At 42.9% G+C, this 19417-nt stretch overlaps 2 protein-coding genes across 6 annotated transcripts; both read left to right on the top strand.

Moving 5' to 3' along the window:
- Nucleotides 1-619: 619 nt before the first annotated feature.
- ndufb8 (NADH:ubiquinone oxidoreductase subunit B8) lies at nucleotides 620-2158 on the top strand. Its single transcript, XM_028969843.1, has 5 exons — nucleotides 620-744; nucleotides 910-1036; nucleotides 1127-1226; nucleotides 1322-1477; nucleotides 2002-2158. Exons 1-5 carry the CDS (start codon nucleotides 654-656, stop codon nucleotides 2092-2094), a joined length of 567 nt encoding a protein of 188 aa, XP_028825676.1. The 5' UTR covers nucleotides 620-653; the 3' UTR covers nucleotides 2095-2158.
- Nucleotides 2159-2612: 454 nt separating this feature from the next.
- Nucleotides 2613-17769, top strand: sec31b (SEC31 homolog B, COPII coat complex component). 5 transcript variants are annotated; one of them, XM_028970392.1, is made up of 28 exons: nucleotides 2613-2725; nucleotides 3322-3433; nucleotides 4202-4325; nucleotides 4415-4610; nucleotides 5178-5273; nucleotides 5432-5440; nucleotides 5798-5938; nucleotides 6850-6992; nucleotides 7564-7663; nucleotides 7762-7923; nucleotides 8024-8176; nucleotides 8367-8597; nucleotides 8682-8756; nucleotides 9096-9188; nucleotides 9957-10077; nucleotides 10185-10363; nucleotides 10784-10910; nucleotides 11022-11167; nucleotides 11315-11488; nucleotides 11648-11824; nucleotides 12640-12817; nucleotides 12925-13299; nucleotides 14092-14130; nucleotides 14764-14822; nucleotides 14911-15036; nucleotides 15288-15407; nucleotides 15519-15590; nucleotides 16763-17769. In XM_028970392.1, exons 2-28 carry the CDS (start codon nucleotides 3355-3357, stop codon nucleotides 16940-16942), a joined length of 3675 nt encoding a protein of 1224 aa, XP_028826225.1. In that variant the 5' UTR covers nucleotides 2613-2725; nucleotides 3322-3354; the 3' UTR covers nucleotides 16943-17769. The 5 variants fall into 5 exon arrangements, with proteins under 5 accessions (XP_028826225.1, XP_028826227.1, XP_028826228.1 ...); XM_028970393.1 differs by lacking the exon at nucleotides 2613-2725 and adding an exon at nucleotides 2750-2998; XM_028970394.1 differs by lacking the exon at nucleotides 5432-5440.
- Nucleotides 17770-19417: the final 1648 nt, after the last annotated feature.

Here is a 19417-nt window from a genome sequence, read left to right as displayed (position 1 = left end):
TGGAAAGTACAAATACTTTTTCAATGCATGCAAGACTACAAGACCAGTTTCAACCTGGTGGGATGAGCAAAATGGGATATACTAAAGAGTTGCTAAAAGGGACGTCGTTGGTGTAGATGAGACAGTTAGTGGTGATTTTTCAACAACATTTATTTCTTATGTAGCCCAAAATCACATACAGCTTGTCTCAATGGGTTTTGACAGGGCAAACAGCTGCTACCCCCACACTTTCACATTTCTTCTGCTGGAAGAAATTGCCAGGCTTCCTTGAAATGCAAAAATAGTTTCAGTTTTAAAAACAACTCTGAACTGAATCTCAAACTAGTCCAATTTAAAAAAAATGTATTTCAAATCAAATTCTCAGCTGCACTGTAGACCTGAAACTGACCTGTGGCAACAGTGACCTGAACCTTCACACCATGTTCATTTTTTCTGCTTTTATAGTTTAAGCATGTTTCACTTCACATTATTTTGAGTGAATATTTAGTCAGTATATTTTCCACAACATTTCCACATAAGGATCTGTACTTTTGAGTGAGGAATGCACGACGACGTGGTAGAAATGTGTACGTTAGCCACCTGGTTCTTGCCGTAGCGTCTAGAATGCTGCGCATGCGCACGAGGTTGCTCAGTGTCACAAGCGCGCAGCAAAGATGGCGGCACTGAGAGCGGCTCTCTGGGCTCGAGTCCTTTCCAGGACGAAAGGACATGGACTCACAAACATGTTACTTGGCGCAAGAACAGGTGGGTGGCCGGCGAAATGTGTGCATCACGCATTTACAGGCATATCAAGTGTTGCTCGGAGACTTTTGCGTCCCTGGAGCAAAGCTTCTTAGCATGTATGCTAACGTTGCATTTCTAATTTGACTTTGTTTACTAAGTTTAGATATGTGTTACTCTGTATTGTAGCATCTGGCATTTCCAAGGATATACTGCCCGGACCATATCCCAAGACTCCAGAGGAAAGGGCTGCTGCTGCTAAAAAATACAACATGAGGGTTGAAGACTATGAACCTTATCCCGATGATGGTCAAGGGTGTGTGTGAAGAACTGCCTCAGGTCCTCTGCTTCATTTTGCGTATGAGCTTGTTTTGGCTCTTATTTTCCAATTCATTGTTGTTTTCAGGTTTGGTGACTACCCAAAACTTCCTAATAGAGCCCAACAGGAGAGGGATCCCTGGTACCAGTGGGACCATCCAGATTTGAGGAGGAATTGGGGAGAGCCGGTGGGATGTGGCACAAACACACACACAAATTGTTTTTTATTGCTGTCCTGTCCAGGAATCCTAAATTGGTATTTCCTGTCATTCCCTTTTTGCAGATACACTGGGATTTTGACATGTACATCAGGAATCGGGTGGACACGTCACCATCCGTTGTTGACTGGAACACAATGTGCAAGTACCTGCTGGGATTTGTGGGGGTCATGCTGGCTTTGTTCTATCTTGGAGACAAGTTTCCAGCCTACCAGCCAGTGGTACGTACCGCTATGAGGACGTCAGTTTAGAGCTGGGCCGACTTTTTCACTGTCTGGTCACCTGTCACCAGTGACATGGTGTAACACATTTTTCATGCGGTTTGTAATTAAACTGCGTCATTGGGTGCATTGTTTCCTACAACTGTGATTTGTCCAGGTTTGCATCTATTTGCACTTTTGGAGGAGGTAGATATCTGAATAAATGTGGTGTATCGAATAGATCATTCCGCTGACATTTACAGAAATTTGCATACATGCACTACAGCCCACCATTTTCTTTCTTTTAATTTTGGTACTTTGTGTGTGTTACAAAATAAGTTCATGTTAATTGGACTTTGTCTTTAGGATGAAAGGGTATATATGGCCCATTGAGTCCATTTTTGGTTTTTAGTTAAGTTTTTGTTCATATGAGTTATAGTATTTGTATTTTACATGCATGGCTTTCTTTGCACAAACATTGTTCTGACAGTTTGATGGGAAACGGTTCCCCAGTTGCATCTACAGGCTTTTGCTTTTTCTTGCAGGCACCTAAACAGTACCCATACAACAACCTGCATATGGAACGTGGGGGGGACCCTGAGAAGCAGCCAGACGAAGTGAAACATTATGAAATCTGAAATCTTAAATGTCTCTTTATCATGTGTATATGTGTCCGTATAATAAAAAATAATTTAAACTGTTTGAGATGGTACTTTATTCCCTTCCCTACTGTAATATGCAAAATAGACATGGTTATTAGCCTGTTGTTAATTTTACTACTTTAACAGTATTTTGACACGTTATAATTGTCTAGATTTAGTTCTTTTACAGCATTTACAGCATTACAGCAGATCATGGTGGTTTTCAGCACACTTCAAACTGAATTAAATTAGCAGCCCATTAGACACTGTGACACAAGGAAGCTGGATGAAGAAATATCTTTGCATCGTGAAAAGTGAAGCTTTTATTATTAAATATAGATTTCAAGAAGCTGGAATGCAAAGAGAAAATACATTAACCGCCGTTTACAGACGCATGAATATTTGTGTCCTTGAACGTACTTACAGCTCGGGTCCCAGTGAACCAAATGATGGTTATTTGCATGAGTCGCTCGGGATAAGAGCGTCTGCGAATGCAGTAAATGTAAAATGTTCCAGTTCTCCGTCTCCGCCCTGATTCACATGGGCCCCGCCGGCCACCGTAGGCAACTACACATCCCAGACTGGCCCTTTTTCTGTACTGGAGAGACTCGGAGCCACCAGTTTAGCTGTAAGTGCTCCTCTGTTTGTCACCCAAACCCGACTCTGGACATTTTAATCGCGCCTCGAGTGTAAAATTCTGCCGCTCTGGTTGTGAGGAGCGCTGCCCGCAGCGGCTTCCTCGTTAGCATAGCTAAACCTGGGCTAGCTTTGGCGAGGCTAAGTTAGCGCGCCGGGGTGAGGTCCCGGCTCCAGCCGATGTTTAAATCCTATAACTTTAAATGTCTGTAGGGTTAGGCGCGGCTCGAAACACGTCTACGCGATAGCCGCTGGCAGCTTACAGGTAATGAACAAAATGGTAGCAATCTGATTGCTATAGACGCCAAACCCCTAATAAACGCGAGTTTAACTGCCCATCATCTGTCTGGCTTCTAGAAAAAATGTGATGTGATTTAATGGGCGTCCACTTCCGCCCGTGAAAATGTGTAGAAAGTATTAGCGTGGCTCTGAATTCTGTTCAGGCGTCCAGGACTGCAAGATTGTAAATCTTCCCCAGGTTTTCTGCTTAAACGCATGAGCCACGATTTCCCCGCCTGTTAATGTTGAACAGTTAGGGCTGTGAATGTGTCACACAACTCAACAGGTGACACTCTTTTGCCCTGACAGTGAAGGACTGAAGCCCTACACAGAGAAACCAGGATGAGGCTGAAGGAGATCCTGAGGACGGCCACACAGGCATGGAGTCCTGCAGCTCACCACCCTACTTACCTTGCCCTGGGTGATTTTATTCATTCATTCATTGGTTTTGTGGCTGGAGTGTGTTTTTATATGTGGAAAGTTATTCTTAAAGCACCACAAATTTGTAGTTGCCTGGTTGTAAACTAATAATAGGGTGACCAAGCTAGCTCAGTAAATAGAAAGTCTGAAGGGTTTGCAATTCTTCTTGTCTAGAAAACCAATATTCAAAAGTAACTTAAAGAAAACATTTGAATTATTGTTAATTTGAATATGAAATGCACAGTACATGTTAAAAGTTTGGACACACCTACTCATTTATGGATCACTTGCAGTTAAAAAAAAAAAACTGAAGACCCACGACTATGAAATAACACGTATGAGGTTATGTGATAAAGAAAGTAAAATATCCTTTACTCCACCACCTTAAGTTAAAAAATAGAGAATGGTTTCCAACAGTCCTGAAGGTTTATGCTGAACACGTTCTTATCATTCTTTCATGTTAATAAGCATCTAATGAAGCGCCTTTTGATGATTACAATAGTGGTCAAATCAGCCATGAAGGTAAAAAAAAAAGCTGACTCTGAAAAAACAAGTTTAAACATACTTCACTGTCTCTTGCTAAAAAAAAAAATGTTTCTTGCACTGGATTCTAAAAATGGCTCCATTGCCAACTGCCACATACAAACATTTGACTCGTAGTGTGTATTTGAAAAATAAAATAACTTGCCACTCAAGAATGGATATCTAATTTTCCACTGTAGCTGTTAAAAATATGTGAGTGTGTGAACATTTTGAATTTCTTGTACAGGCACGTCTGCACAGCAGCTGGATGCATCGTTCAACACAACGTCCGCCCTTGAGATCTTTGAGATGGACTTTGCAGATCCGTCCCTGGAGATGAAGCTCAGTGGATCCATCACCACCACACACAGGTCAGGCAGATTATATGGACTCTCCGAAAGTTGCAATGACTATAAGGGTGGGGGTTTGCTTTGTGTGATCCAAAAGTTTTTCCACCCAGGTTTCACAGTCTGATTTGGGTGAATTTTGGCCTGGGAGTGGGAGGCTCAGCTGGGAGACTCGTTGGAGGCAGCGATAATGGCACAGTCACAGTTTACCGCCCAGAGGGCATCATGGCGTCGCTGGAGGATGCCATCGTTGGGGAGTCCAACAAACACACAGGCCCAGTGAGAGCACTGGACTACAACCCATTTCAGGTAATAATAACCAATGTTGGCGCTTGGTCAGTTAGTTATTCACATAGATAATGAGCTATTAGCATAGTATAATTAAGTGAAGTGAACATTTACAGCATTTATCAGACACCCTTGTCCGGAGTTACAGGGACAGTCCCCCCTGGAGCAATTTAAGGGTTGAGTGTCTTGCTCAGGGACACAATGGTAGTAAGTGGAATTTAAACCTGGGTCTACTGGTTCATAGGCGAGTGTGTTACCCACTAGGCTACTACCACCCCGTGGAGTGTCATTGTTAAATATTGCACACGGTGATGCAACAAAATGTGTCCTCTCCTTTTAACCCAGCAGTGGGCAGCCATGACAGGCGCCCGGGGAGCAGTGTGTGGGGACGGTGCTTTGCTCAGTGGCTCCTCAGTGGCTGTTTTTGCCTGTTTAGCTTTGGAAAATGCAACATTGCTTGACTAAGCATTCCTTTTTCAATGGTCCAAAAGACAATAAAATTGGAAGTTGAATTGAGAATTCTTTACTTGATGTATTCAATGCTTATGCGCCAGTTCTTATTGTTTACGGCCGTGTGCTTTATTTCAGAGCAATCTTCTGGCCTCTGGGGCCAATGACTCTGAGATTTACATTTGGGATTTGAATAACTTCAGCAATCCTATGACCCCGGGGACCAAAGCACAGGTAATCAAGGTTACGATCTGAAAGTAAATCTGTCATGTGATTGGATATTATAAAGCCTGTGAAATTACCTTTTTCCATTTTGGAATGCTTTCTTTTTCTACTCCAAACTATGTTCAAGTAACATTTTTGTTTGTTTGTTTATTTTTGCCAATATGTAGCTAAATGAGGTAAGAAAATGTAAAAAAAACAATTTAATGTGATTTGGTATTCAAACGTGCACGGCTTTTTCCTGGTGTGGGCTTCGGGGTAAATAACCTCAATGTCTCACATGGATTTTGTGTTTACTAAACCAAAGCATGTCTGTCACACCGGGTTACGTCAACTGCTAACCTGGACGCTCTGACTTGAGATCTTGGCTTGATAGTTGTTGATATTGAAGACCTAAACTGATTGGGGTATCTTGGTGTTCTGCATTAACTAGAACGTTTCGGTACTAATGTTAACTCCCGTTTTTTTTTTTTTGTTGTTGGTTTTTTTTTGGGGGGGGACAAACATCCCCTGACTTCCATTGTGTCTTTCGGTAGCCTTTAGAAGATGTTAGCGTGGTGGCCTGGAACAGACAGGTCCAGCACATCATGGCCTCGGCCAGTCCCAGCGGGAAGGCCGTGGTCTGGGATCTGAGAAAGAATGAGCCCATCATTAAAATCAGCGACCACAGCAATCGGGTGAGTCCACGTCCAGCCAGCCCTCAGGAACTGCAGACAGTGGTCAACAATGTTCTGTCCAGTTCAAAGACCGGGGTTAGCCAGGCACTTTTAAAATGATATTAAAAGCAATTTCCTTAGTAGACATTAGGCTGTTTTACACTCGTGCAGCATCTGGGTTTGTGTTCAAGGTGTGAAGCGATTTTTAAGCACTAGAATTACACACACACACACACACACACACACACATTCTCATTTAATGTTATTTACAGTGGACGCTGGGAAAAAAGAACATTAATCCATCCCCTGCTGATTTAGTGACACAAACTTCCATTTGACAGTATGGTCCGCAACTCATTTTCTCATCTTTTGCTTGAAAAAGAGAATTATAAATACTAATGTGGGTGGTAAATTATACAATTGCCTAAAATGATACTTTGAACTTATAAATGACCTATTTGCATTTTTTTTTAAATAATTAGGTTATGTATACATTTTGAATTGTATTTGTATTTGGTGAAATTCATTTATACACACATGATCATATTGTACAGCATTGCAGAGTTGACGCATTTTGATATCATTGTTATTGTGGATAAAATTCAATGTCATATTTTAGGATTCTCACCTCTATTATTAATTAATTAATGATTAATCAATGGTTGTGAATAATTGGTCATGTTGTGGCTTAAAAACAAACATTTGCAGGAAGAATCCAGTCTCACAGGTTTACACGTCACTCTCACACGACTAAGATTCGTCTTTGATTTTAAGTCTGCAAAGTAAACCTGACCTTTTTCCATGCAAAACATTTGCATAGTTTTACACTGACTGGTTTCATCAGTCATCGAATTGACCTGCTCAAGCTGGTCTATGTAAAATAAACAAATCATGGTTCACTCACCATTAGTCATGGGTTCCTGCTTCCACAGATGCACTGCTCAGGGATGCTCTGGCACCCAGAGGTGGCCACTCAGCTGGTCCTGGCCTCCGAGGATGACCGCCTGCCTGTCATTCAGATGTGGGACCTCCGATTTGCCACTTCCCCACTAAAAGTCCTGGAGAGCCACACAAGGTCAGTGAGGCCTAGGGGTGTTAAAAATATTAGCAATACCATATTAACTTTTTCAGTATAATAGATATTTTTAATTAAAGGTCCCCTATTATGAAACAAAATTAGCTTTTATATCAGTCTTAGTGGTTCCCTAAAATTGTATCTGAAGTCTCTTTATAAAATTCAGCCTTTGTGCAAAATTACAGCACCTTTTGAGCGAGTCCCACAATGAGATTTCCCCAGGATGCACCGTTTCAGTGTGTGTAGATTTAAATACTAATGAGGACCATTCACCAACCCAAATGTTTGGCTCAGACAGGAAGACGTGTCAGCGTTTTTTCCGAGAATAATTTAATTAATCCACTGGTTCTTCAGAGGCTCACATGACTGAAAGACAAGTTATTAATTACATTTGTGCTCGTTTTTACATCCAATCACCGAGCAACAGCAATGCTTGTCACGTTTTCAAGCCATGACAGTTGGTGGAGTTACTTTATTAGGGGAGGGCTGGGAAATTCTCTGGGCAGACAAAGCATGAGAAACGGGAGGTAACCTTTCTGTTTATGATCTGATTATATCTCTATGTGACTAGGGGAATCCTCTCGATATCCTGGAGTCAGGCCGACCCAGAACTTCTGCTCAGCAGCGCCAAAGACAACCGTATCCTCTGCTGGAATCCCATGACAGGAGAGGTCTGCCTGTTTTCCACTCAGGCACTATGCTGGTACAGCGATCCAGTACATTTCCTGTCTTTGCCGGCTGCGATTGATTGTGAGTGTGGTATTTTAAGGTGATTTACGAGCTGCCTACTGCCAACCAGTGGTGCTTCGATGTCCAGTGGTGCCCCAGGAACCCAGCGCTTCTGTCTGCTGCTTCGTTTGACGGACACATCAGCGTGTACTCTGTGATGGGAGGGAGCCTCTCTGCACAGCAACTGGCCAGCGTGGACAAGGTGAGGTCACTGTTGCCATGGTTTTATTTTATTTAATTGTGCTATGAAGTGTCTGCTATATGGAGGTAGTTTACATTCATGGATTTATGTATTTTTCCAGATCTCTGCCTCATTTGATGCAATGGACCCTTTTGGGACGGGCCAGGTGCTGCCCCCCCTGCAGGTACCTCAGAGTCCCACCCAGCCAACAATCATCCCACCTCTGAAGAAGCCCCCAAAGTGGGTCCGCCGGCCTGTAGGAGCCAGATTTGCTGTGAGTGTATCACAGTAATCTTATAAAAACACTAATCAATATCCAAGAATGAAATATTTTTAATAAATCTTGAATGTGCCAGAAATAAAGAAAATCACACCACATCCTAAATCCTAAATATGCAGTGAAGTATTTAGATGTCGTTGAACGACATATATTGCTTTAACATGTGAACAATGATCTGTTACAGTTTGGAGGAAAGCTGATTACTTTTGAGAATTCAAAGCCTCCTCAACAACCCAGCACCCAGCAGTTACCTGGTCAGGTATTTGTGAGCCAGGTCACCACGGAAACGGAATTCCTCCAGCGGTCCAGGGAACTCCAGGTGGCTCTGGAGACTGGATCTTTCACCAGCTTTTGTCAGGCCAAGATCCGCAGCGCAGACTCCGAGTCCGAGCAGGACGTCTGGAGGTTCCTCATGGTACAGTCATTTTCTGCAGTTTAGAAAGAGTCTGTGAATAATTTGGCACCAGCATGATGGGGTTTGTCTGCGTTATTGTCCCAGGTGAACTTTGAAGATGAAGCTAGAGTGAAGTTTCTGAGGCTTTTGGGCTTCAGCAGGGATGAGTTGGAGAGAAAGGTAAATAATTCAATTTTCTTGAATCACAATTTTGAATTGAAGTGCAGAAGTAAGAACTGAACATGAAATATATACAGTCTTAAAATATAAATCATGGTAATGTGGGTGCAAAGTACATTAACATTTTCATCATTGATAAGACACCCTTAACCCGAATGACACAATGCTAGTAAGTTGGGTTTGAACCTGGGACGTTTGTTTGTCTGGTTCAGAGGTGAATATCTTACCCACTAAGGTACTAACACCCTTAAAAAAGAACAGTAGCATCAGGACAATGTCACATGTACAGTTGGGAAGCATGGTTAGCCTGGTCATTTTTGTCTCCTTGATTTCCTGTAGATTTCTGTGTGTTTGGGGAAAAACCTGCAGTCCAATGGACATGGTGTTGATTGTAATGACCTTGCTGAGAAGATCCAGCTGCTTTCAGCTCAGGTTCCTCCTCTCTTATCTCTTCATTAAGCTTTAGTATTTGCTAATTACTGAATTAGTCCTTATGGTTGTCAGTATAATTTTTCATTCGGGTAGAGGACTTTGCTAATGTCTATCAGTATTTGTGAAAGTGAAGTGATTGTCATTGTGATACACTGCAGCACAGCACATGGTGACACAACAAAATGTGTCCTCTGCTTTCAACCCATCACCCAATGGTGATGGGCACCTGGGGAGCAGTGTGTGGGGGTGGTGCTTTGCGCCAACCACTGCCCCAAAATTCCTTGTAGAAGGAGCTGCCTTAAAACTCATTCAGAAGGAGTTGTCAACTGATCAGAATAACTTGGCTTTTTTCAACTCTTTATAAAAATAATTGCTAAAATCCGGATACTGAGGACGCACGGTGGTTGTCCCACTGCCCCTGTTAGTATTTTTATTTTCTGTTCTAGCTATTAGGCTACATTTTATATTGACAGTAGACAATATAAAAAAAAAAAAACAGCCCTGGATTAAATCAATAAATTCAATTAGAACAACTACTACTGTCCATGATCATTTTCGCTGTTAAGCTTCTGACATGCTTTAGCCCTCATAAGAAAGCGTTTTGGGACTACTGAGATTTTTTTTATTTTATCACCCTCTTGTGGTCTGTATTATTAAAGCCTAATAAATTATTTTATCTAGACTTTTCCCACTATTTCATTTGAACTTGTGGCATGGAGCTGCTTTGCGTTTATGTGTGTCAGCTTTACTTTTCCTTTACTCTTTCAGCAGTCTGATGAGTACATGGCCGCAGGAGACCCCAACAGCCATGGACGTTCAGCCTCTCCAGCAGAATTCTTCAGCCAGCTGCCGAAAGAGCAACCAAACTTCCAGATCCCTGTTTCAGCCGGTGCGTTTCCTGTCTCTCTGGTTATGACCTGTTGTGTGTGTTTGTGTTTGTGTGTGTGTGTGTGTGTGTGTATGCGTGCAGCCTAACAGATCTTCCCTTCTCTGTAGACACGGATGGTCTGATCACCCAGGCCCTGCTGGTTGGGAACTTTGAGGGGGCGGTCGACTTGTGCCTTAGCGATGGCCGCTTTGCTGAAGCCATCCTGCTGGCCATCAGTGGAGGAGAAGAGCTTCTGAAGAGAACCCAGCAGAGATACCTGGCCAAGCAGAGAAACAGCGTCTCCAAGGTAACCAGGCACCTTGCTGAGGTCATCATCACCACAGCTGGATTTCAAGGCTACATTCCTGTGTTGTGTTGAAGCACCACTTAACTGATTCTAAGGGATCCAAAAGCCTTTTTGTGCTTGCCCCATGGTTGTGATAGATTTGAGGTTTCACATTTCAAGTGAATTGATGAAGTGCATTGTGGGGAAATGTTTTTGTTTAGCTGTCTAAATCTAGTTTTAAGGGCAGAAGCATTGCAAAAGTGAAAATTGCCTGAAAGTGAAGGAGATTAGTCACGTGACACAGCACCCGTTGCACACAGTGAAACGTGTCCTATGCATTTAACCCACCCCCTGAGGGAGCAGTAAGTACTGTAGAGCCCCTAATAATATTCAATAACTAACAGGACTGAAGCACACACAACTGTTCTTTACCCCACGCAGCTCATCTCATCAGTGGTGACTCAGAACTGGCGTGACATTGTCCATAGCTGTGAGCTGGAGAACTGGAAGGAGGCTCTAGCGGCCCTCCTGACCTATGCCCACCCTGAGGAGTTCGCCCAGCTCTGCGGTAAGACACCTTTTTTTTTTTTTTTTTTTTTCTCTTCTTCCCATCATTAACTAAATAAATGTAAGTGTATTGCCTGTGTCATACACGATGGAGATTTATTTGTTACTGTAGACATGCTGGGGATGCGCCTGGAGGCTGGAGGCTCGGAGAAGCAGCGTCTGCAAGCCTGTCTGTGCTACATCTGCTCCGGTAACATTGAGAAGCTGGTAGGGTGCTGGAACCAACACAGAGACTGCACCTCCCCACTGGCTTTAGAGGTACACCAACCAACTTATATCAACGGACAATATTTCTGTTTTTTTTTTTTATATATATATATATATATATGTTAATACCACAAATCAACTTTTTTAGCTTGAGCATATCTGTTTATCCTTTGAATAATTGAGGGTGTTTTTTTGCAGGACCTGGTGGAGAAGGTGATGATTCTGCAGAAGTCAATTGAACGCCTGCGGAGCGAAGAGGTGGCAGTGAAGAGTGCCATCCTGGCAGACAAACTCACACACTACGCCAGCCTGCTGGCCTCTCAGGGCAGCCTGGCGACCGCTATGAGCTACCTGCCGGCCAGCTCTGACCAGGTGAGGGTCTGGCTTGCCAAACCTTGCAACAAAAGTTGCAAAACTGCCCCAGATGACCTCACTCCATCTGCATTTTTTATTTGCACAGTAAACTTCAAATTAAATAGTTTATATGCACGTTATATGCATGAGACTAAATGGGTGTTCTCTGTGTCACAGCGTGTAATCCAGATCCTGAGGGACCGGCTGTTCCATGCACAGGGGGAGAGAGCCCAGGGTCCTCAGCCCCCTTGCCCCTATCCTAAAGCGCAGACGAGGGCTGCTGCACCCGACCACACCCCTGCTGCTGTCACCCAAAATCCACAGCGTCCCAGAGGCCACCATGTCCCTAAACAGGTAGTGTAAACCTGTAGTAGTGGGTAGAACTGTAATGTGAACAATCTCTATATCATTTTTGTATGCTTCTGAAGATAAAGAGCTTGATTTAGCCGTACCAATCACACAGAATCCAGGGTTCCCACGGCTCAGGGAATTTCTGGAATTTCAGTAAAGGCATTTCCAGCCAGGGAAAGTCAGGGATAATTTGATTTGATCATTTGGGTGTCGAGTCAGGTAATTATCAGGGAATTTTGTTGATAGCCTATAGTGCAGCCCCTAAGACCTCTATTTTTGTCCCCAGTGTTTTTGTTTTGCTCAAAAACTTTCCCACTAGAAAAATATGCAATATTGTTGAACATCTGTGTTGACATATATATACTTACACTTGCTAACTTACCAAACATGCCAGGCAAGTATACATTTCAAGAAAATGAAGAATTTAAAGACAGGCTCACCCAAAGACATCCATGTATGATGGCAGAGATGGATTTGAGGTTTTAGTTTGATCCATTCAACACTCCAAGCTCCCTCTATTCAACAATAATGACATAAATGCAATTTTGACTTCTATAACTCCTTCACACCCAATGTTATACTGGACATTTTTTGTGCTTTTTGCTCAGGGAAAGTCATTGAAAAAGTCAGGGGAATTTTAAATTAAGAATTCTCCCTAAGAATTCTCTTTTAATTAATATCTAATTTGGAATATATGTCTGCAACCAGTTGCTTTTTAGACATCAGTTTAAAATATAATTTCTTTCTATCACAATTGTAGCAATATAGTGAATTATTGCACAGTTTGGCAGCCTATGAATACTTTTGCTCCACTGTAGGCTCTGTACCAGCCTGCCATGCCATCTTCAACGCCTGACCCGGTACAAGGACCTGTACCCACACTGTTCACTCCACAGGCTCCAGAGGCCATGGTACCCCCACCCACGACCCACGGGCCCACCTCTGCCCGGCCCGGCTCCAGACCCATGTACCCCCCACATCCTGCCACAGCACCAGGTAGCACTTCACCTGAGCTATACTTTGCTCACTTCGCATTGGCTGGTTTTTAAAAAGTTCTCATTTTTTTCCCTAATATGTCTTCATTTTTTTTTCTCTTGCTTAAGCGTTTCCTCCTCAGTTGTTCCATCCTCCAAATGCCCCTGCTAGTGCGCCGTTAGGGTTCATGTCAGGGCCCCCAGGGCCCCCAGTGCCCCCGTCCTCCACCTCTGGAAATATACCCATGATGCACAACCCAGGGCCGCCTCCACCTGGCTTCATCCCACCGTCCTCCATACCCTCTACTCCACCTGCCATGCCTCCCAACATGCTACCAGGGGGGCCTGTACCCATGTTTCCATCAGTGCCTCACAGCCAGGGCGGCATGCCGCCTCCACCAAGCGGCACCTACCTGCCCGTCGGGCCTGGATATCCTCAGGGAGGCCCTGGAGCACCGGCGGCCAAGCCCTTCTCTGGTCCTGCAGTACCACCACCTCCTACAGGTGAGGTTCTCTACAATACAGTCAGTACAGTGTACAACACAAAGTAATAGTTCTAAATAATTTAATGCCTTCAGCTCCACCCTTTTGTTATTTTCTGCTATAAAAGCATGCTCCTAATGAACGATAAATACGGACACAATCAAACTTTACTTTACTTTACTTGGCAGACGCTTTTATCCAAAGCGACTTACGAGAGGAAGACACCAGCAATTCTCATTCGGTTTCTATAGATTTTGAGTTACAAAACTGAGAGCCCTGATAAGGCCTAACTTGTCAAGAATAGAACACGCTAGGGAATTGTTAAGTGCTAGACAAATACTCACACACACACACACACACACACATATTTATTTGTTTGTTTGTTTGTTTCGTTTTGTGCATGTGTTAGTGTTAGGCTTTGAAATATGACAAGTGGGTTTCCAAATGTTTCTTAAATGTGGTAGTAGTCTCATCTAGTCGAATGGAGGAGAGCAAGTTGTTCCACCAGACAGGGACAATAAAGGAGAATAGAGTCGATTGGGATCGGAGACCACATAAAGAGGGAATTTTTTGTGATTTTTGACATGCCATCCAAATCCAATATGTCTTAATTGACAGAAGTGAAAACATTGACTGAAATTTATATAAATAAATCCACTAATTTAGTGCTGAATAAGGTTTCCATTTTTGGCAATCCTGTCTTATCCCCTTCCCTCAATTTAATTATTTAAACATTCTGTAATAGTATAATCAGAAATTCTACGGTCTTGTCAACAGAAGATGTTAAAGCATAAACTGTTATTTGAATTGCAGGTTATTTTCCTTGGCTGGGTTCCCTTTGTGAGGATTCAGGTGACAGGCAGGCTGCCTTTTGCTGGGGAAGGGGGGTGAAGCTTAACAGTGTGCTGCTACAAGTGCGATTATGTGCCGAAATAAAAGCCCCTTCTCTCCTTTACTAATTCCATAAGCGCCGACTGTCTCTTGAAAGATGTGCTTGAAAGCATGTCGCCCTCCAGCTACACAGCTTTTGTATTTCATATGACACATATGAGCAACATAGGCATGGCGTTTGGACAAGTGTGGACGTTGCATTTTTTTGAACACTGTACGACTGTGCTAATGCAATAATAATCATGTGATTTGCATAGCATGACATGACTAGTTAATGGGACAATTTAATTTTCATAGATTATGACTAGTCCAAGACTAAAAGAGATTGCATTCAAAAACACTTTTAGTCTAGGATTATGCTCCCTCACTCACTTTCCATAACTGCTTCCATAGTCCTTCATCCCAGAACAGTGGGAGCAGGCTGGAGCACCACAGACCACGCCCACACACACACACACACACACACACACACACACACACACACACCATTCATTCACACCTACGGACAATGCAGGGTCAGAGGCTTTGAAGCTGCTTTTCCTTTGAGTTGTTGTTTGTGAGTATTTTTAAGCCCCCACTCTCCATCCTGCACAGGCGCACAGGAGGGATGGAACGACCCCCCAGCTGTTAGAGGAGGTCCCAGAAAGAAAAAGGTGATCTGACCAAACCAACCCTTTAAGTGTTTATTTTTTATTAAAAGATTTGATTTAGGGAATCTCCAAACCTTTAATCTGTCTGTAGCTCCCTGAAAACTACACTCCTCCAGCACCCATCACTGCCCCAGTCATGAGTTTTTCTGGGGAGCCTGCCGTACCCCAGGAACATGTTCAGGTGCCCCCCGGTGCCCCTCAGGAGCCCAGCGTTCAGGTAATGTATTCCTTTGTCCGGTTGCCAGCAGGCTCTTCATCACAGGTTAATTCGGACTGTGCAGTATGTAAACCCCTTTAATAATGTCTAGCTGTGGGATTGAATTATTCTATAAAAATATATATAATTATTATAGCATACAGCTGTAGGCGACATTTTATTTTCCTCTTCCACAAGTTGCTGCAGTTTTGCATTTTCCACCTAACGGTTTACGTTGCCGGTCATTAAAACCTCTCTCTCTTCTCGCTCAGCTCCTTCAGCACTTACCCACAGAGCGTGTGGAACAGAAGGACATCCCCGCTGAGCATCAGGTCCTAAAGCACACCTTCGACAGCCTGGTACAGCGATGCCAGCTGGCCGCGGGCGACCCGGTATGAAACCCACACTTGGCCTCCCTGCCACACACTCCAGCCACACACTCTGTTCGACTATTCTGTTTCACTTTGTGTGTGTGTGTTTGGATTTATTTTGTTTTTTTTTAGCAAACTAAACGCAAACTCGACGATGCGTCGAAACGCCTCCACCACCTCTATGACAAGCTGAGAGAACAAGCAGTAAGTATTCAGTCTGCGTTTTTACTGCCTGCCACACAGAAAACTCTTGCAGAACTCTTGAATAAACGTGCACTGATCAGCCATAACCATTAGAACCGCTCACAGTCCATGGCACATGGAGGGACAGATCAGGCAGCAAGTAAATATTTTGTCCTTGAGGTTTATGCATCGTGAATCCGAAGTCTTGAATTCAGGCATGATAATCTCTCTGCATGGTTCCTTTGGAAGCAGATGTGGTCCTTGCGTGTGATGTCCACTGTCAGCTTGGTGATTTAAGCAAGTAGAATGAATTGGAAGCAAGGAGTTTCCAGATTGATTATGAGTTTTTGTGGAAAAACTGCCTCTCGAGGGTGTATGTTTTCATTGATTTGTAGAAGATATCTGGCAACGTTGTAATGCTGTGGCTGATGTATACACACGTGCAGCATTTTAGAATCACAAACGTTACAAATCAGTGTTTTCGCAGGGGGGCACAGAATTACCAAAATTATATTAGTTAACATTAACTGTATAAAATCCCAATTAGACACCCAAACCCTGTATAGTCCTGTATTCTATAGAGACTACAGCTGTAAATCTTCGTTCTCAATTTCTATCAAGTCGGCTCAAGCTTGTATGGTAAATTATCATCAGCACACACGAACGTCCAGGCTGTAGCACCTGTTCTTTCCATATGATTTGCATGTTAAGTTCATTTTTTTTTAAATAAAACGTTCATTTGATTTGCGGCTCTCGGCCACCTTCGTCGGGACATTTGATTTAATTTTCGCAAGAGAGATGCTGTGGAAGGGAAACAGTTATGTTTTAAATCCCGCACATTCTCTTTCCCACTAAGTCAAGCGCTTGTGACTTGGCTTTTAAAAAGCTGTACATTGCAAGAGTTCAGGGGTCATGGCCATACGGAAATTGGCTGTGTGACTGTCATTAATTAAATGGTAATGCTACAGCTGCTGCTTTTTTTTTTTTTTTTTTTTTCACAAATAAAAGTTTGTAATTCATAATTTACTTATTTTAATGTGTGAATGTGATAAAGAATTGGGGCTGGGGGTCCTGGCTTATCTCAACAAAGGCAGTGGGGGCTTCCGGGGAAAAAGGGTTGGGAGCCACTGTTAGAAATAATGTTTTGCTCCAGAAAACTTCATACTCAACATCCATACATCTTGCTTTCCCAGCTTTCTCCCAGCATCCTCTCTGGTTTGCACGAGATCAGTCATTGTATCGGCAGCCGGAGCTACCAGCGCGGGCTAGAGGTCCACACGCAGGTGGTCACCAGCAGCAACTTCAGCGAGATCTCCGCCTTCATGCCCATTTTAAAAGTGCTGATGACAATCGGCAACAAGCTTGGCGTGTGACCGCCGCCGCGACCCAATGTTAAAACTCTGATAAATGTCTATTTATTTCCACTCTCCTGTCTGAATGTGTCATCATGATAGCTGTAGTGATGGTGACATTGCTGCTGGCTGGCATGTTTGATGTATTTTTGTCTCTCTTTTTTTTTTTTTTCTCATTTAATTTGACTCAGTTGAGGTTTAGGACACAGTTCTTCACCAGAACTGAGATCAAGAGGCAAGATGTCAGACTGAAATTGCTGCCAAATTGTTCAGTGAACAACTAAGAGAAGCTCAATGTAACTTAAATGGCACGATATAGGAAAAAAGACCACAAAGACCTCTTTCGGCCTACTCACTTTGTTAATGATCTCAGACCCTACTGGCTGTGTGGTACAACATTAAATGGGCCATATTTTGACTGTGCATTGTGTTCATAGCAAGTCGTAAGTAAAATCCAAAAAACTGGGTTTGCCCATTTCTTAAAACCCAACTTGACGTAATTTAGGTGTCCAGAAACCTTGTGTTTTTCGCACACATGCGTAGTAAGGAGTGCTGGGTCTTTTACTCTTAAGAATACAGGTCTGGTGGCATCACTCATTAGCATTACCTTAGTACCCTGGATTCTGCTGCCTTGAATTATAGAATTTTTTTTCATTTCACTTCATTTAAAGAGTCCTGCCATTTTGCCACATGAGTTGCCGAAATGTTCTAGGTAGATTTAACATTTTTATCTATTACAAATGACTGCGCATTAAATACCGAATGTACAACATACATTGCCGCATTATATAGCATCCTACTGATAATAAAGTTCTGCTCTTGTTGCTTTGGGATATTGAGAAGCGTAACATGGATGTTGTGTGTTTTTGTGTTTTGGAGCCATTTTACTTTACTTCTGCAGCACAGACCCCTAGACTCTAATTGTAAAATGTACATCATTTGCCTCTCATCTCTGCTGTGTTCTCTTGAAATGACAAACACCAGCCTGTACGTTGCTGGATTTTTTATTTATTGATTTTTTTTATTCCAGTTCTGGTAATTTGCCTCATTCTGAAGAAGACTGTTGCAGGATTGATGTTAGTTCTTCATTTATTATTGGTCAGAGCAAGAACAACTGAACGAAGTGCCTCCATACCTTTCTTCCCTGGAATCACAGTCACTGTTACTTTTCTGTGCTTGGATTTTTCTCTTGCTGTCAGCCAGACTTGAACAGAATGGACCATGGAACCAGGTGTGTGTGAGTGAGCGAGAAGGAGAGTGTGTGAATTTTCTTTGTGGAAAGAAAAGAAAATCCACTTCATTTGATTACTTGATTTTGACGAGTGGAAATGTCCTGTGTGACCGGCAGGGGGCGACAAGACTTAAATATTAGAGGAGAAATAGCACGTGTAGCGTTTAGTCTTCTTAAATGGTCAGCGCTGATCATACAAGCATGGATTACTTTTCTTTATTTATTTTTCTTTTTCTAATGATACGTATCGTTGATTGTTGTTGGGGGGAGGGAATCAACTTAAGTAATAACGATATAGTATTTTTTTTTTATAAAAATTAAATATATTTTTCATCCGATAAGAAATACGTGCTCTAAACATGACACAAAGCACATGACATGAGCAACTTATCCCACAAAAGATTAAAAAAAAATGTAACTCCAGTGTCTGTATTACCCAGATCTTAGATCTCAGTCGCTGGATCTCAGATCTTACAGGATCATTAGATCCTCCTAGTTGACTGCCTTTTCCCATCTTCCCATTTAATTGGTATTAGGTCGATGTTTTCTGCAACTTGTCTTAAATTCACATCTACCAAAGAATGTTTCGTTTTATTTTGTGGTATGTTCCGATATAGTCTTGTATTAAAATGAAGGTTCAAGATCGTTTTAACTGAGGAGGGCTGTGGGGTGTAAACGCGAACGACGGAAATTCCCCGCGGGGGGAAGAACCTGCGCGTCTAGTCCTCGGGGCGTCGCTCGTTTGCTCTGCGGCACAGTCAGTGCGTCCCGGTCCAAATTTAGGAGTCGCGCACCTGATTGGACGGCGCCGGTCAGACAAGCGGCGGAGCGGCCTCTGATTGGCTGAGGCTGATCACCCGGCGTAGCCAGTTTGTGGCGGCGGCGGCGGCGGCGAACTCGCGCCTGCGCTCCTCTGAACTGCAATAACCTCCTGACATTTGGCGCAACTTGAATCATAGGGGAATTCGCTGCGAGGAGCGCAAGGCCATATTCAGTCCCGGGCGCCAGTGTTGACATTACAGCATCAGTTTCCGGTTTGGCCCAATAAAATGGCCCTTATCTCTGGGTTAGGTTAAGTAAACTTCTGAGGTGTACGTCTCCGTTCATCTGATTGTTATTTTATTACTTTATGACTGATAATATCTCGTATTTATAAGTGCCACATATGATTATACTCTCAGGTAATATTATGCCACATTATTACATTATACAATAGGCATGATTTGTTGTATATGGGACACGTGTACACTACCCTTCAAAAGTTT

Source organism: Denticeps clupeoides, chromosome 2 (assembly GCF_900700375.1).
Source record: "Denticeps clupeoides chromosome 2, fDenClu1.1, whole genome shotgun sequence".
Lineage (NCBI taxonomy): Eukaryota > Metazoa > Chordata > Actinopteri > Clupeiformes > Denticipitidae > Denticeps > Denticeps clupeoides.
This window is presented reverse-complemented; position numbering and strand designations above follow the sequence as displayed.

Excerpts from the sequence above, each read along its gene's own strand:
- ndufb8 (XM_028969843.1), top strand. The coding sequence starts at position 654 with ATGGCGGCACTGAGAGCGGCTCTCTGGGCTCGAGTCCTTTCCAGGACG. Across the intron at positions 1,227-1,321 it reads GGAGGAATTGGGGAGAGCCG|ATACACTGGGATTTTGACAT; the intron begins GTGGGATGTGGC and ends CCCTTTTTGCAG. Across the intron at positions 1,478-2,001 it reads TTCCAGCCTACCAGCCAGTG|GCACCTAAACAGTACCCATA; the intron begins GTACGTACCGCT and ends TTTTTCTTGCAG.
- sec31b (XM_028970392.1), top strand. The coding sequence starts at position 3,355 with ATGAGGCTGAAGGAGATCCTGAGGACGGCCACACAGGCATGGAGTCCT. Across the intron at positions 4,326-4,414 it reads TCCATCACCACCACACACAG|GTTTCACAGTCTGATTTGGG; the intron begins GTCAGGCAGATT and ends TTTTCCACCCAG. Across the intron at positions 14,131-14,763 it reads TTCCCTTTGTGAGGATTCAG|GCGCACAGGAGGGATGGAAC; the intron begins GTGACAGGCAGG and ends CATCCTGCACAG.